This window comes from Haliotis rubra, unplaced genomic scaffold (genome assembly GCF_003918875.1).
Source record: "Haliotis rubra isolate DU_JTF1 unplaced genomic scaffold, ASM391887v1 Scf325, whole genome shotgun sequence".
Taxonomy (NCBI): Eukaryota; Metazoa; Mollusca; class Gastropoda; order Lepetellida; family Haliotidae; genus Haliotis; species Haliotis rubra.
Genome location: NW_025766997.1, coordinates 542,477 through 561,105, shown reverse-complemented (window position 1 = coordinate 561,105; position 18,629 = coordinate 542,477). Strand labels below are relative to the sequence as shown.

Here is an 18,629-nt window from a genome sequence, read left to right as displayed (position 1 = left end):
GTCATTTATGAAATGTCCCTGGTTATTTTTGTTCATGCTCAAATAAGGAAAAAAACCATGTAGTTCTTTGGGTTTTTTTGGTGCAAAATTTCATATCTTTAAAGGATGACAAGTATGTAAGGAACATAAATTTCTTAGAGTCTTTAAGATATATTCAATCATGACTTGTAGTGCTTATGAAATGTAACAGACAAAACCAACCTTGTGAAATATATTGTTAATGAAAACAAGTGTTCCAGAATTGTTTGTGTTCGATTATGAGAAAACATGATCGATTGCTTGGTCGTATAGTCACTGCGACCAATCTTCGATTTTTTCAATTAATTGGACCACCACTATACCGAACCAAAGGCAAATAGCGTGGTTCTACTAATAGCGTGGTATACCGTCTCACCCCTAACAGCGTGTAATCTTGTGGGGGGAAGGCATGAAGTGATGCAGGTCTATGATGTTGAACACATTGATGAAAACCATGAGGATGGGCATGGTCTTGAGAAACCTGGAAACAGTGAGTGAGTTTAGTTTTACGCCACTTTTAGCAATATTTCAGCAATATGACGGTTAGGGGACACCACAAACGGGCTTGACACATTGTTCCCATGTGGGGAATCGAACCCAGGTCTTCGGCATGATGAGCGAATGCTTTAACCACTAGGCCACCCCAAAACCTGGAAATAAAAAATGGGGTGAACTGGGAATTGAACCCATAATTGTGTGTTTCTGGGGTGGCCAAGGGACATAACTCTGAACAGCAATCAGCAGGGCAAAGCACAACTGGGCCACATGTGCCCTTTGCTTATCAGATTCAAACACAGCTTGTACAGCATGATCTATGTGTTGCTCTATCTATTCTCAACATTCTTATTTTTACATGCATCTCTATACAACTCTACTCAATGTTCACATTCACATATATCACATCTCAAATTCATAACACCCTTTTCATCACCCTGTTTGTTTGTTTGCTGTATAATAGTTCAAACAACAACATTTCAGTCACATCTTGACTTCATTGCTCGAGTCAGGACCAGACGAACCAGTGATTCACCAGACAAACAAGTGATTGACCACACAAACCACTGATTGACCAAACCAGTGATTGACCACACAAACCAGTGATTCACCAGACAAAGCACTGATTGACCAGACAAAGCACTGATTGACCAGCACTGATTGACCAGACAAACCACTGATTGACCAGACAAAGCAGTTATTGACCACACAAAGCACTGATTGACCACACAAACCACTGACTGACCACACAAACCAGTGATTGACCAAACCAGTGATTGACCACACAAACCAGTGATCGACCAGACAAAACCCTTATTGACCAGACAAAACCCTGATTGACCAGACAAAACACTGATTGACCAGACAAAGCACTGATTGACCAGACAAAGCACTGATTGACAAGACAAAGCACTGACTGACCAGACAAACCAGTTATTGACCAGACAAGGCACTGATTGACCACTCAAACCACTGACTGACCACACAAACCACTGATTGACCAAACCAGTGATTGACCACACAAACCAGTGATTGATCAGACAAAGCACTGATTGACCAGACAAACCACTGATTGACCAGACAAACCAGTTATTGACCAGACAAGGCACTGACTGACTGCACAAACCACTGACTGACCACACAAACCACTGATTGACCAAACCAGTGATTGACCACACAAACCACTGATTGACCAGACAAAGCACTGATTGACCAGACAAACCATTGATTGACCTGACAAACCTGTTATTGACCAGACAAAGCACTGATTGACCACACAAACCAGTTATTGACCAGACGAAGCACTGATTGGCCACACAAACCACTGATTGACCAAACCAGTGATTGACCACACAAACCACTGATTGACCAAAGCACTGATTGACCAGACAAAGCACTTATTGACCAAACAAAGCACTGATTGACCAAACCAGTAATTCACCAAAGCACTGATTGACCAGACAAACCAGTGATTGACCAGACGAACCATTGATTGACCACACAAACCAGCGATTGACCAGACAAAACCCTGATTCACCACACAAACCACTAATTGACCAGACAAACCATTGATTGACCAGATGAACCATTGATTGACCACACAAAAATGATTGACCACACAAAAAAGTGATTGACCACACAAACAACTGATTGACCAGACAAACCACTGATTGACCAGACAAACCAGTGATTGACCACACAAAACCCTGATTCACCACACAAACCACTAATTGACCAGAAAAAACACTGATTGACCAGAAAAACCACTGATTGACCAGACTAACCACTGATTGGCCAAACAAACCACTGATTGACCACACAAACCACTGATTGATCAGACAAACCACTGATTGACCACACAAACCAGTGATTGACCAGACAAACCACTGACTGACTAGAGAAACCACTGATTGACCAGACAAACCAGTGATTGACCAGAGAAACGACTGATTGACCAGACAAACCACTGATTGACCAAACAAACCACTGATTGACCAGACGAACCACTGATTGACCAGACAAACCAGTTATTGACCAGACGAACCACTGATTGACCAGACAAACCAGTTATTGACCAGACGAACCACTGATTGACCACACAAACCACTGATTGACCAGACAAACCACTGATTGACCAGACAAACCACTGATTGACCACACAAACCACTGATTGACCAGACAAACCACTGATTGACCACACAAACCACTGATTGACCAGACAAACCACTGATTGACCACACAAACCACTGATTGACCAGACCACTGATTGACCAAACCCACTGATTGACCAGACAAACCACTGATTGACCACCAAACACTGATTGACCAACCAACCACTGATTGACCACATTGAAACCACTAATTGACCACACAAACCACTGATTGACCACACAAACCACTGATTGACTGTTCACTGATCAACCAGTGATTGACCAGACAAACCACTGATTGACCAGACAAACCACTGATTGACCAGACAAACCACTGATTGACCAGACAAACCACTGATTGACCAGACAAACCACTGATTGACCACACAAACCACTGATTGAACACACAAACCACTGATTGACCAGACAAACCACTGATTGACCAGACAAACCACTGATTGACCAGACAAACTAGTTATTGACCAGACAATGCACTGATTGACCACACAAACCACTGATTGGTAGCATGATGAACATCCACTATTGTCCAGGTGTGATGACATGCTTTCTGAGTCTGTCCAACCAATCCATTAAGTCTCACTTTAGACAAGTTACCGGGGTCCATATGGGCCCAAATTACTTGAGTACTGGTTGAAACAGTTAGCCACATTCAACAACAAATGCTCTGACAACAACAAATTCTTTGACATAATGCTGATGTCAATCCTTCCTGATACATGATAACTTCCTGATACATCTAACTAACTGATCCAAGCAGTCATTAACCAATCAACATATTTATGTATCAACCTGACTATTCATCCAACAATCTGACTTTTCACCAGTCCAGTCATATACAGATCACCTTAGTAGGGGTGACTATTGAAAACAACTATTGCAATAGCGATAGTCTATTACAACATACTATTACGACCAACTATTGCTTTACTATTGCAATAGTTTTTTCTCATCAAATTGTCTCATTTGAAGTCATTTCCCAAATGAATGTATAGTTTACATGAAATACAAACAAGTTGAAGTGGTTTCAGTCTATTTTAATAACTAACAAGAAACTTGAAACCCAGATCAAGTAAACAGTCAAAACATAAACTCAATGAAGCTGGAAGTCTGCACCCAAACAATAAAAAAATACAAAACATTTTTTTATTCCCTGTATCAATGGAAGTCAAGTACTAAACTATCGATTGTCACATATACTATCGATGCATCGATAGTTTTTCATTTCCACCATCGATTAATTGCTATCAGAGACTCAACAATTGCAATTCATCGATAGTTCGATGGATCTTTACAGCCCTACACCTTAGACATCTGTCAAACAACCAGGCGATCAAATAATTGATCAAACAAGTAATACATTCATCAGTTCATGAATTAATTCATCTACCAATCTATTTAACAAATCACAACCTCTCAATCCTTCAATACAGAAGTGAACCACGTCAAAACTCCATCCACTTTAAATCCACTTACCTATGCACCTACTGATGAGCATGTTATCTATTCACCAATACATTTATCTATGTAAAATTCCCACGCTGCTTCTTATCCGCCCACATACCTATCTATCAATCCAACAATCCATCAACCTGTCCAACTACGTAAACAAACTTGAAATTACATATAGTGAACGTCTCAACAAACATGTTTCAGGTGTCTGGACCTTTAACTTTCGGAAAACATTTAAATAAGAAATATCCAAGATGGCTACCTGGCAGTCATATTGAAAATCAAATTTTGAAACCCAATTATATCAAGAAACATCCACACAAATTTCCACCGAGTCATTATATAGAAACATAACTTGTAAAACACTGACAATTCAAAAGCTCAATATTTACCATGTTAGCTAAATTAGTAATATCCAAGATGGTTACATGGCAGCCATACTGAAATTCAAATTAGGAAACCCAATTATATGAATAAATATCCACACAATTTCCACCACGTCATTATACAGAAGTAAAACATTGAGGATTCCAAAGCTCAATATTTACCTTGATAGCTAAATACCTTACACTGATTTACAAAAATAACTTCACTTGATACTGACCCCAAGATTTATAACTCACTTGACCCCTCTGACTTACTAATGTTCTGCACACACCTTCCCAAAGAAACCCCATCAAGCAGAGACAATACATAACAGAAGCGTTTATCAAGGCCCAAGAAGCCATGCTTTCCTCAAGCCAAGGAAAGAAAGTTCAAAGCGCTGATCGTTTGAGGTTCAGAGAAAAACACAGAGTAGAAGGAGGGGGGTAATTAGCCCAACTCTGTGATGCTCTGTGCTCCTACAACAGTATCTCCCAACAGCTTGGACATCCTATCTGACTTCCAGTAAGTATCAGCAAACATTCCTTCTCCTCCCTCCCTGATCTCGCTATCAAAGGACAGAGTTGCTGTTCTATGGTTTTCTCAATCTTTTGTTGGCTTGTTTACTGAGAGCTTTGGGTTGTTTTTATCTCTGTTATTGTTTTGATATGATTACTGGCGTGTGGATGGGAAATAGATTTATCTAGATCTTATTGTAAGGGAGTTGGGTTGAAGGAGAGTCTGTGGAGTCCAGGTTTACCATGCATGATGGCAGCCTTGCTTCCTGAATGTCTTACTGGTACATTGACGTTACGCTGCTCAATGGGAAACAGACAGACACACCCTCTGTGCCTTATGCCGACAATATTCTGCTCCTTGTCAGACACACAGACAGACACACTCATTCTGCTCACTGCCAGACTGTGTCTTATGCACATTCTGCTCTTATGCTGACAATATGTCAGACACACAGACAGACACACTATCTCGCTGTGTCTTATGCCCACAATATTCTGCTCCTTGTCAGACACACAGACAGACACACTATCTCGGACTGTGTCTTATGCCGACAATATTCTGCTCCTTGTCAGACACACAGACAGACACACACTATCTCCTGCTCCTTGTCAGACACACAGACAGACACACTATCTGTGTCTTATGCTGACAATATTCTGCTCCTTGTCAGACACACAGACAGACACACTATCTCTGCACTCTGTCTTATGCTGACAATATTCTGCTCCCCTCAGACACACACACAGACACACTGTGTCTTATGCTGACAATATTCTGCTCCTTGTCAGACACACAGACAGACACACACTCTGTGTCTTATGCCGACAATATTCTGCTCCTTGTCAGACACACAGACAGACACACTATCTCGCACTGTGTCTTATGCTGACAATATTCTGCTCCTTGTCAGACACACAGACAGACACACTATCTCCCACTGTGTCTTATGCTGACAATATTCTGCTCCTTGTCAGACACACAGACAGACACACTATCTCGCACTGTGTCTTATGCTGACAATATTCTGCTCCTTGTCAGACACACAGACAGACACACTATCTCGCACTGTGTCTTATGCTTAATATTCTGCCTTGTCAGACACAGACACACACTATCTCGGACTGTGTCTTATGCCAACAATATTCTGCTCCTTGTCAGACACACAGACACATTCGGTATTTTCGGTTTTCGTACTGTCATTTCTGTCTAGTCATAAAATGACAGTTTTGTTCATTCAAAATAACAAAGATTATGGTTATATTTTTATCCACGTTATTAAAAAATGTATGGTTTGGCTCTTGTCAATTTTCTGCATTATGATCATATCTCATATACCGAACCAAAACGGACCTAACCGAAGGCCTTGTACCGCAATACGTACCGTACCATGCTAAAACGTACCGTTATACCACTAATATTTATAAATGAAAGTTTTTGTTTAAACACATCACAGCAGTTTTCTTACACGTACCTGTTGTATTATAGTATTGTAACATTTTCCCCTTCAATCTCATAGTTGTTTGTAGTGTATGAAATAAGCCAAAAACCCAGCCCGACATCTGGGCTGGTAACTTCAAAAACTTACCAGCCCAGAAGAGATTTAACCAGTCCTTCTTAAATACTAAATAGACAGTGCCAGTGGAATATTTGAATACTTTTTTCCACCCGTCCATCGGGCTGGCTAACTGTAAAATTAGACCGTGTCCGGCAGAAATCTAGCCCGTCTTGGGCGGTCGGACGGGCCTTATTTCATACACTGTTGTTTGTCACGCAATTTGTGATGGCGAATATTCTTGGAGAGAGGTTTTATGTCGTATGAAGTTTTCCTGATCCATTTCACTTTGTGAATAAAACATGTTTAAACTAAACTATGGCTACTGTACATGTCTATTTATTGTGATGTTATTGGGAATAGTACCATCAAGAGAAACAGTGTTTAATTGTATACATAGAAGCATGGTCATTACTAATCTGTTCTGATTGAGTGAGTGAGTATGGTTTTACGCCGCTTTTAGCAATACTCCAGCAATATCACAGCAGGGGACACCAGAAATGGGCTTCACATATTCTACCCATCTGGGGAATCAAACCCGAGTCTTCGGCGTGACGAGAGAATGCTTTAACCACTAGGCTACCCTACCGCCCCTAATCTGTTCTGAGTTCAGAGTACACAGCCTTATAGGGAGGGAGTCAGGCTTACCACCATTACAGCATGAGTTACCCGGGTATATACAAGTCAGCTGACCATCCTAGTACCTGACTTACAGATTTCAACATGCAAAATACGAATTAAGTCGGAAAGCGCACGTTAATCCCCAAATAATAATCACTTTCAACATGATGCTGCAGTCCAGAGGCTGGTATCGTTATCAAATTCTCACTTTATAAAGGTAGTAGCATCTGTATCAGAATGAAAAAACTTGGTACATCTGTAAGTCTGTCAGCATTGTTACTCCAGCTTCTAAATGCCACTTAAAGATAAAACACCGAGTGATGAGCAACACAACATGTTTTTCCCAATTTGCCTGCCAAAGGCACTTTGTCTGGAATCCTTAACATATCTCTGATTAGCTTGGAAGATATGTAAATCACCATCATTCAAAGTATCTTTATTTCTAACAGGCTTTTAACCAAGGAATAACTGCTTGTTTTGATTTTCGGCTTACTTGCTGACAGTTTCAGGTAACTAGTGGGGTGGTGTAAATCTAACTGATGTACCATACAGGTAGAAGAGGTACCATAAATACACATGGTCTCCAGTGTGGTGCTGGTTGTGATCTGTAGGCTGGTTGTATATTGTCCTGTCTAATAAAAGTTGTATCTTTTAAAATTCTATTACCAGTTTAGAACAAAATCTGTGATAATCTACCGTACTTGTTATGCTGTCCTTCATTTCATATGTGACTTTTCTCTTTTACTCACTATACTGATCTACAAACCGTAGGATGTGAGTGAGTGAGTGAGTGAGGTGAGGTGAGGTGAGGTGAGGTGAGGTGAGGTGAGGTGAAACTGGGCTTAACGTCGTGCTTGAAAATATTTCGCTCATATGACGACGTGTGCATGCATGTGTGTGTGTATGTGCGGCTGCTTGTACTAGCCCAGACTGAAGCTGGTTTTATAGTGCTAGCCCACTGAGATACCATGCCGTAGTGAAGCATGAATACCCCACTCAGACACATTATACTGACTCTGAGCCGACCAGTCCTTGATGTACCCATTAATGCTGAGCGCCAGACAGGGACCAACAAGTACCATATTTTAACGTCTTTTGGTATGACGCGGTCGGGGATTGAACCCGCGACCTTCCGCTCTCCGTGCGGACGCTCGAACCACTACACCACGGAGGTGGTCGAGTGAGCGAGTGAGTGAGTGAGTGGCATGCCCAACAGATGCAACTCCAGTCTAGTTGGGAATACTGTAACTTGGGATCTGAGAAGATCCCCAGGATTCTCTGCTTTCAAGATCCTGAATCCATTCCACAAACGATCTTAGTCCTCTGATGATTGTAAGTCTTTGTTTAGACATCTGAGTTATGATCACCTTAGCACTAACATCGCTTTGTGGAACAGGGTCAAGACTACTAGAACTGAGTGGTCAAAATACTCTGAGAGATGCCAACCCCAAAGTGTTGCAAATGGTAGTTTCAAGGATCAAAATTATTTTGACCATAAAATTAGAAGTCAACTAAATACTTAAAATCATGATGGATGCTGAGAAAGATAATATGACACTAATCAAGAGTGAAGCTTTAATTTCACATACCTCCAACAGCAGATTTCCAAATTATCAGCCTTACATTTCTTATCTTTTATTGTGACAATGTATATAATCGACGAAAATATATATGTTATTGTCTACATATCCGAATTGTAATGAATTTTCTTCAAATTTCGTAGAATTTCTAGTTCAATCGCATTGTCGTAGTTTGAGGCTACGACTACGATAAAATCGTAGAGGTTGGCATCTCTGATCAATGAATTCTGTCACAGTCAGTCAACCAGCTTGAAACTATTGTGCCACAGCTCATATATTCTTCTGCCTAGGACATGAACCACACTCATACCAGAAATGTCTAAAAGCTTGAAATTTAATTATGTTCCCAGAACTGGTAGTGTAACCATTTTCCAGGGCACATCCAGAAGATGCAATACATGGCTTCAAGACACAGTTACAGGATATCTGTATTTCTGAGGCTTGATGCCATACCTTCCTTTGGGAATGAGATAAACCCATGAACCATAGTAGAGACACCATGGAAAGCATTTATTACATTCTATTACAATAATAATCACGTGTTATCTGCCCCTGATTTGATGACATAGCTGGCAACGTGTTGACAACGAAGAGTCCCTTTGCACGATTATCTTAATTAATGGTTTATTTCCTTTTGATAGCAACCATATTTCAATGCATTAATTAGCAGATAAATCTTCTCAGTTCTCAAAATGTTGAAAGTTGTCTTGATTTGCTGATAACATTCCACAAAGGTCAACACACATTCGGTTTATCTCTAATATACAGATCACAGACTCACAGAGGCTTTAAGACATTCACACACCTAACATATGTTCAGAAATGATTTCTTCCTTTGACATGTCAGGAAAAAATCTAAGAGAGTTGCTATCTTCTTGATGGTGAAAAGTGGTGGTGCAAATGAACATATCTCTAGTTCTTCCTGAAATATTGTTTGTTCTTGATGTGAGGACTTGATGATTTGAACACTGAATATCTACACCTGTATAATTTTATGTGGCAGTAGATTGTGATGGGTTTCATGTGATTTTCAGAGGCAGGAAATGACTGAGATGCCCATAAAGTATAGATTGCTGTAGTCACCAAACTGCACGGGAAGTGAGATTTAGAGTTACCTCCCTTGGATGCGGTTTGACAAACATGAGCGAGTGAGTGGTGTTTATACATTGCTTTATTATTATTATTGTTATAGGATATTTATATAGCGCACATATCCAGGCAACTAGTGCATACTCAAGGCGCGCTGATATTTTTCCCCTCGATCATTGGATGTCAATCTCAATGGCACATCGTATTATCACTCTCAACTCCCTGGGGAGTATACAACTCTTGCAGCCACTAGGCGCACCGAGTTATTGTGGCTTTCTCATCCTAACGAGGCACCCATTCACAGCTGGGTGGACTGGGACACATAGTCACAGTACTTTGTCCAAGTTTTACTGCACGTTGCTCTACCCGCAACTAGGTGTTTGCATGTATTCATGTGGCCACCATCTGGTTATATACCAACGGATTCCTGGGTTCTTTTAAGTGCACAGGGTTGTGTACTGTACACTAGGGGCTGTGACAACACTGAAAGAGTCTGCATTCAAAGTTGACTCCAAGGTTTTTTATACCCGGTCACAGGTGGGCTCGATCCAGACACCTTTAACAGTATTTCAGAAACAAGAGCAAAGCCTGAAGTGGTGAACATCTTGGACATTTAACACTATGGTGCACTCAGTCAACATAGACACTGTGAATCTTGGAGCCAAATCCATGACTTCTGGCATGGTTAATGGTGTGCATCATAGACTACTGGGCCACCCATTCCCAACCTTAAAGTAATATTCTATCTGCAAACTTTAGTAATTTCACAATAAGGCTTGGTTAATCAGAACGCTTCCAATCCTCACTCTCTTTGTCGGGCTTAACAGATTTCCATGTACCCCAGTGAAGAGCGAAGTGTTTTGTCAGCATTTAATCATTAAGTTACAGTGTTGTGTTGTAGAGTGTAAACAGTTCAGCCAGGCCAGGAACACAGGATAACCTAATCTGTGAACCATGCTCTTACTGATGCTGTTGATTGACAGCTATGTTTACACCGGTCAGATGGGCAGCTGGCCAGGTGGGACCCTGTAGCAGTCTTCACTGAGCTGACCATCCAGACTACTGAACAAAATAATACCACTTTCCTTTTCAGTCCCTTGATATGAGAGACTGACTGACTGATTGAATTTGGTTTTACGCCACTTTCAGCAATATTCCAGCAATATCACAGCGGGGGACACCAGAAATGGGCTTCACTCATTGTACCCATGTGGGGATTCGAACCCAGGTCCTCGGTGTGACTACCCCACCGCCCCTTGATATGAGAGAGTTTGGTGACACTTTCTTGATTAATTTGCTCAGAATTGTTTCATAATTGCATCTGCGTATGACCCATCTGTTCACTGCTGCCTTTCTGTAAAACCTATATGAACTATTTCCTTCCCCAATATTGTCACAGCACCACTGAGCATCTCTACTGTGGATATTAGGCGCTTTAATAATAAAGTATTATTATTATTATTATGAAATATTTGTTTGTCGTTCGACTTCACAACATTAGACCAGTATGACAGCACTCTGTTAATAATGGAGTCAGGAGGAGATATACCAGTTTATTACCCATATGGTGAAACATAACCAGTGTCATATATATCCTCTGTGCACATATGCACACATCACTTTTGCCTAGCAACCATTGTTTCTGTATTTCGTCGTCTGTGACGCCATTAAACAATTGAATGTGATGTCAATGAAGAGGGCCATCACACTTGCTTACCGTGCTTTACTGCACAAATGTACATGAATAAAATGGATAATAAAGAAATTATGACACTCGAGCAAGTGTCTCATACGACTTATACGAAACTCATGCAAAATTATGTATTGCTCGAGCGAGAGCTTGCTCATGTAATAATTTCTCTGAGTGATATTGTTAGAATCAGTCACGGCAATTAAAACATGGTGACACTCACTCACTCAGTCAAGTCACTTAGCTGAACCGCAAGTCTTCTGATAAGAACGGATGAATGTTAATGTTTGAAATCAAAGGAAATATAATCACATACCTGATAATAACACCTTCTTGTTCATTCTGCTGGAGTTTTTTATTCTGAGGAGGCTGTCGCAGTCGTGTTGGCTGAAACACAGGCAGAGAGAGATGAATTGTATTTCACATCTACCACAGAGCACTTGTAAAGAATAAAACACTTCCCATTTAGATGAGCCTGAGCACACACGTTTCTTTCTGAAACCAAAATGCATTTTTTTCAATCATACTGTGCATTTAGTTCATTCACGTGTTCAAAATTGTCCATGTGCATGTCATGATCATTTTTGGTCTGATGTGATAAATGTGGTCACTAGGTAATGGTGTTAACAAAAGTGTGCCTTGCAAGTACTGGAAACTTATTTCAACGTAGACATTATGGGTTTTTTTATGTTTAATAATCACAAAAATACAGGGATTTTAAGCGTGATGAAATAGTGAAGCATTTCCTTACTCTTTACAGGATCGTAAACCTGCTGATAAGCTAGCTGCAGACAACTATTTCCACACACAGAGTTAAAGTGTATCAGTTCCTTGCCATGTCTGATGAAAACCTCTGATGACTGTTACAGTATATTTTACTGCAGCTTCAATAAGTATATAATACAAAAGAGTGAAATTAAAAGTTGAAATGTTCACTATGTTAGAAGTTTTGAAACTGGGTTGGATTGATCGTAAAACACTGCTTTGATTTGTAGGTTTATGAAATATGAAAACAGTAACTATACAATAACAATCATCTAATAAAACACAAACAAGCGTTCTCTCTGTGTGTGTTTGTAGTCAATGCCACATTTAGAAATATTCCTGCTATAAAATGGCAGCACTTACAAAATAAATCTGGACCAAACAATACAGTGATTGATATTAGCAGCAATTTACACCATATGGGTACATTGATACATTATCATGTATTATAGCTAAAATACATGGAATTATCATGAAACGGCCCTCCTATTATCAGAAATTTGCCCGCCGCTGCAAATGATATTGGACCGCTCAACCTTAACGATGGGCCACTATCTGTTCTGTTGTCAAGTGACGTCATAGTGGGTGCGTGGGCTGACGGTTCATTTGACATTGGCTTTGGGGCAAACAAGTCAAAGCAACCCAAATTCACGCTTTAGCAGTGCTAACCTTAACAACTGCACTTCGTCGGGCAGTTGATGGAACACCTAGGGCTTCCTCAAATGATAATGCCCTAAAAAATAGCATTACCCTTATATGATCACTCTGATCGCCACTTAAGGCCAGTTAAGGCTGCTGGGACCAAAAATGTCCATAGGTTTATCCACTGAATAAATACAAGGGTACTTTGAGTATGTTGAATATGTTGGATCATGGACTCTTAAATATGAGGCTGAGAATAAGGAATTGATAATCGCTGAATGTGTAGTCATAAGGCAACAGATTGACTGTAATCGACTGTATTTGATCACTGGAACATGCCCCAAAGATCACCAGCAGTACTCACATACTACAATCTAACATGTAAAAACCCTTTTCAGTCATATTTCATTTTACAAAATGAACATGAATTTACAGTTCTAGTTCAAAAACAAACAGGTCTATGTCCAAATACAAACATCTTCTGCAGTCTTGGTACATACTACTCGCAAGAGTGAGTGAGTGAGTGAGTGAGTATGGTTTTATGCCACTTTTAGCAATATTCCAGCAATATCACGGTGGGGGACACCAGAAATGGGCTTCCCACATTGCACCCATGTGGGGAATCGAACCCGGGTCTTCAGCGTGTCGAGCGGATGCTTTAACCATTAGGCTACCCCACCATCCACTACTCACAAGACTGACTGACTGAGTTTGGTTTTACGCCGCTTTTAGCAATATTCCAGCAACATCACGGCGGGGGACACCAGAAATGGGCTTCCCACATTGTGCCCATGTGGGGAATCGAACCCGGGTCTTCGGCGTGACGAGCCAACACTTTAACCACTAGGCTACCCCACCGCCCTACTACTCACAAGAAGTTGAGAACACCCAAATGTTTTCATATGACAACTGCTAAGGTTTTATGACAACTGCTAAGGGTTCCGGTTTCCGGTTGTTAGTGTTCTTTACCCTGTCTACAGAAGCATACATGTCAGAAGGGGCGTGGGTATTTTCATAGCGAGCGAGTGAGCATGTTTTTACGCTGCTTCTAAAAATATTCCAGCAATATAGCGACGGGGACACCAGAAATGGGCTTCACACATTGTACCCATGTGGAGAATCGAAACCTGGTCCTCAGCGTGACAAGTGAACGCTTTAACCACTAGGCTACCTCACCGCCCGTGTATTTTCATAGCTTAGAAAGTTTATCAGCACTAACCTTGGTAAAGCCTCTCTGTCTCATCAGCATGTCAACCTTGGAGTTGTAGAAGTCAAACACAAACTGGGCCATCTGTGACATGTCATCGATGACTAGCGGGGTGCTGTCTGGACGCTCTTGTACCTGTGGAGGTAACAGTGTTTCAGGTCAGGTATATATTTCAGAATGTATAAAAACAATTTCATCCAAAACAACTTGTCCTTGTTCTTTACACCAACCTCTAGTGTCAAGAAAAGAATCTTCCTTAGGTGAGCAAGTTAGTGAGTGAATGCTGTCAATCAGCTATTGGGTTTTCATGAGTGAGTTCATGAGTGAGTTCATGAGTGAGTTCATGAGTGAGTTCATGAGTTCATGAGTGAGTGAGTATAGCTTTAAGGTTCCGTTCATAATTTATGGCTGGGGTGGTGGTGGTGATGATGATTTTAAGGGGGGGGGTCACCCATATTGTTCTCGGGAGGTGTGTGTGGGGGGTGTCATCAATTTTGTACACATGTTTGTAGGGGGGTTGGTTCAGCAATTTTGTACATAAAAATATTTAAAAATTATGCTTTAAATATATGGAAAGGGGAGGGGGGCCCTAGCCACAAATTATGAACGGTCCCTAAGCAATATTACAGTAAAATCACGGCGGGGGACACCAGAAATGGGCTTCACACATTGTACCCATGGGGAATCCAACAGGTCTTCAGCTTTAACCATTTGGCTACCCCACAACCCCCGAAGATGAGACACACACTATCATTCGTACAACTGTATGATTGCCCATAACATGATATTGGCAAGAGGAAATATTTCTAAATGTAGTAATTTCACGGGTCCTTCAATTTACATAGCTATATTTGCAGGTAACATAGACATTTGAATTAACAGTTGGACACAGGTGTAGTTAATAAGTCTCACCTGTCTCCCGGGTGGGAACCCCTCCTGGGGCACGATGTGAAGCTTCAGAGGTCGGGACGTTAACTGTGGAACAAACAAAGATGAAAATACATTCTGCTGTTAACAATACATCTGTTTAGTGCATTGTGGTTTTAACATATACACACATCTGAAAGATAATATGCATTGATATTTTCAGCCCTATTTAGAAATCAAAGCTAAAAAATTAAAATTTGATAAACAGGAGGATTAATAAGAAATTCCTGCTGACAAGCAGAGCAGCAACCAATGCCTCTCTAGTTTATCAAAGCAGTTCTGTCAACATACAGAATAGCATAGCAAACAAACAACCCTGTAGTGTTAGTTGACTAACCAAGTTGAATGTAGATGAAGGCACCAGAATTACCTCCTTTGACTTGCCCTGTTGGTTGGCCATGTTGCCAAATATCTCTCGTAATTAATCATGTTGGCTGTAGGTGTAAGTCCAACAACATTTTTGGGTGAGGGTATAAAGACTAACTTGCTCTGCTGAATGTTGGTGTTAAGCCAACTTACCCTGTTGAATGTAGGTATGAAGACTAACATACCCTGGTGTAAAGCCATCTTACCCTGTTGAATGTTGGTGTAAAGACTAACATACCCTGGTGTAAAGCCAACTTACCCTGTTGAATGTTGGTGTAAAGACTAACATACCCTGGTGTAAAGCCAACTTACCCTGTTGAATGTTGGTGTAAAGACTAACATACCCTGGTGTAAAGCCATCTTACCCTGTTGAATGTTGGTGTAAAGACTAACATACCCTGGTGTAAAGCCATCTTACCCTGTTGAATGTTGGTGTAAAGACTAACATACCCTGGTGTAAAGCCATCTTACCCTGTTGAATGTTGGTGTAAAGACTAACATACCCTGGTGTAAAGCCAACTTACCCTGTTGAATGTTGGTGTAAGCTCATAGCAGTTGCTGAAGAGACCGACTCTAGCGAAGATGTATAGACCAAGTCGAGCTCGGGACATAGCCACAACCAGACGGCGGACATCTCTAGAATATAAAAAGTAGGCGTTAAAAGTGCAATAAACAAATGTTGCCTACATGGTCAAAACTTTATTCAACCTTCATGTAATGTTTCTCTTTTCCACGTACCTGAGATGTCCGACGGTCTTGGTCCTAACGAGCGACAACAAGATGTAGTCGTTCTGCTGACCCTGGTACCTGTCCACAGTAGTCACCTGACAAAACATGATTACCAGTAAATTATGACACGATTACACGTACCTGTATGCTACAGGCACACAGACATATCTACATATAGCTGTGATACAGGTGGTATGAACAGATTCATTAACATATCTACATATAGCTGTGATACAGGTTGTATCAACAGATTCATTAACATATCTACATATAGCTGTGATACAGGTTGTATCAACAGATTCATTAACATATCTACAGATAGCTGTGATACAGGTTGTATCAACAGATTCATTAGCATATCTACAGATAGCTGTGATACAGGTGGTATCAACAGATTCATTAACATATCTACAGATAGCTGTGATACAGGTTGTATCAACAGATTCATTAACATATCTACAGATAGCTGTGATACAGGTTGTATCAACAGATTCATTATCATATCTACAGATAGCTGTGATACAGGTTGTATCAACAGATTCATTAACATATCTACAGATAGCTGTGATACAGGTTGTATCAACAGTATCATTAACATATCTACAGATAGCTGTGATACAGGTTGTATCAACAGTATCATTAACATATCTACAGATAGCTGTGATACAGGTTGTATCAACAGTATCATTAACATATCTACAGATAGCTGTGATACAGGTTGTATCAACAGATTCATTAACATATCTACAGATAGCTGTGATACAGGTTGTATCAACAGATTCATTATCATATCTACAGATAGCTGTGATACAGGTTGTATCAACAGATTCATTAACATATCTACAGATAGCTGTGATACAGGTTGTATCAACAGATTCATTAGCATATCTACAGATAGCTGTGATACAGGTTGTATCAACAGTATCATTAACATATCTACAGATAGCTGTGATACAGGTTGTATCAACAGTATCATTAACATATCTACATATAGCTGTGATACAGGTTGTATCAACAGTATCATTAACATATCTACAGATAGTTGTGATACAGGTTGTATCAACAGATTCATTAACATATCTACAGATAGCTGTGATACAGGTTGTATCAACAGATTCATTAACATATCTACAGATAGCTGTGATACAGGTTGTATCAACAGTATCATTAACATATCTACAGATAGCTGTGATACAGGTTGTATCAACAGTATCATTAACATATCTACAGATAGCTGTGATACAGGTTGTATCAACAGTATCATTAACATATCTACAGATAGCAGTGATACAGGTTGTATCAACAGTATCATTAACATATCTACAGATAGCAGTGATACAGGTTGTATCAACAGATTCATTATCATATCTACAGATAGCTGTGATACAGGTTGTATCAACAGATTCATTAACATATCTACAGATAGCTGTGATACAGGTTGTATCAACAGTATCATTAACATATCTACAGATAGCTGTGATACAGGTTGTATCAACAGTATCATTAACATATCTACAGATAGCTGTGATACAGGTTGTATCAACAGTATCATTAACATATCTACAGATAGCAGTGATACAGGTTGTATCAACAGTATCATTAACATATCTACAGATAGCTGTGATACAGGTGGTATCAACAGATTCATTAACATATCTACAGATAGCTGCGATACAGGTGGTATCAACAGATTCATTAACATATCTACAGATAGCTGTGATACAGGTTGTATCAACAGATTCATTAACATATCTACAGATAGCTGTGATACAGGTTGTATCAACAGTATCATTAACATATCTACAGATAGCTGTGATACAGGTTGTATCAACAGTATCATTAACATATCTACAGATAGCAGTGATACAGGTTGTATCAACAGTATCATTAACATATCTACAGATAGCTGTGATACAGGTGGTATCAACAGATTCATTAACATATCTACAGATAGCTGTGATACAGGTTGTATCAACAGTATCATTAACATATCTACAGATAGCTGTGATACAGGTGGTATCAACAGTATCATTAACATATCTACAGATAGCTGTGATACAGGTGGTATCAACAGATTCATTAACATATCTACAGATAGCAGTGATACAGGTTGTATCAACAGTATCATTAACATATCTACAGATAGCTGTGATACAGGTGGTATCAACAGATTCATTAACATATCTACAGATAGCTGTGATACAGGTTGTATCAACAGTATCATTAACATATCTACAGATAGCAGTGATACAGGTGGTATCAACAGATTCATTAACATATCTACAGATAGCTGTGATACAGGTTGTATCAACAGTATCATTAACATATCTACAGATAGCTGTGATACAGGTTGTATCAACAGTATCATTAACATATCTACAGATAGCTGTGATACAGGTGGTATCAACAGATTCATTAACATATCTACATATAGCTGTGATACAGG

The 18,629-nt window shown here is 40.0% G+C and overlaps 1 protein-coding gene across 1 annotated transcript in view; it reads right to left on the bottom strand.

The window, feature by feature from the left end:
* LOC124283929 (RNA helicase aquarius-like) overlaps positions 1-18,629 on the bottom strand; it is an 87,622-nt gene that overhangs the window by 8,757 nt on the left and 60,236 nt on the right. The window contains 5 exon segments of the mRNA XM_046719965.1: positions 11,864-11,934; positions 14,174-14,296; positions 15,074-15,136; positions 15,979-16,090; positions 16,193-16,278. Of these exon segments, the coding sequence (XP_046575921.1) occupies positions 11,864-11,934; positions 14,174-14,296; positions 15,074-15,136; positions 15,979-16,090; positions 16,193-16,278 (455 nt within the window).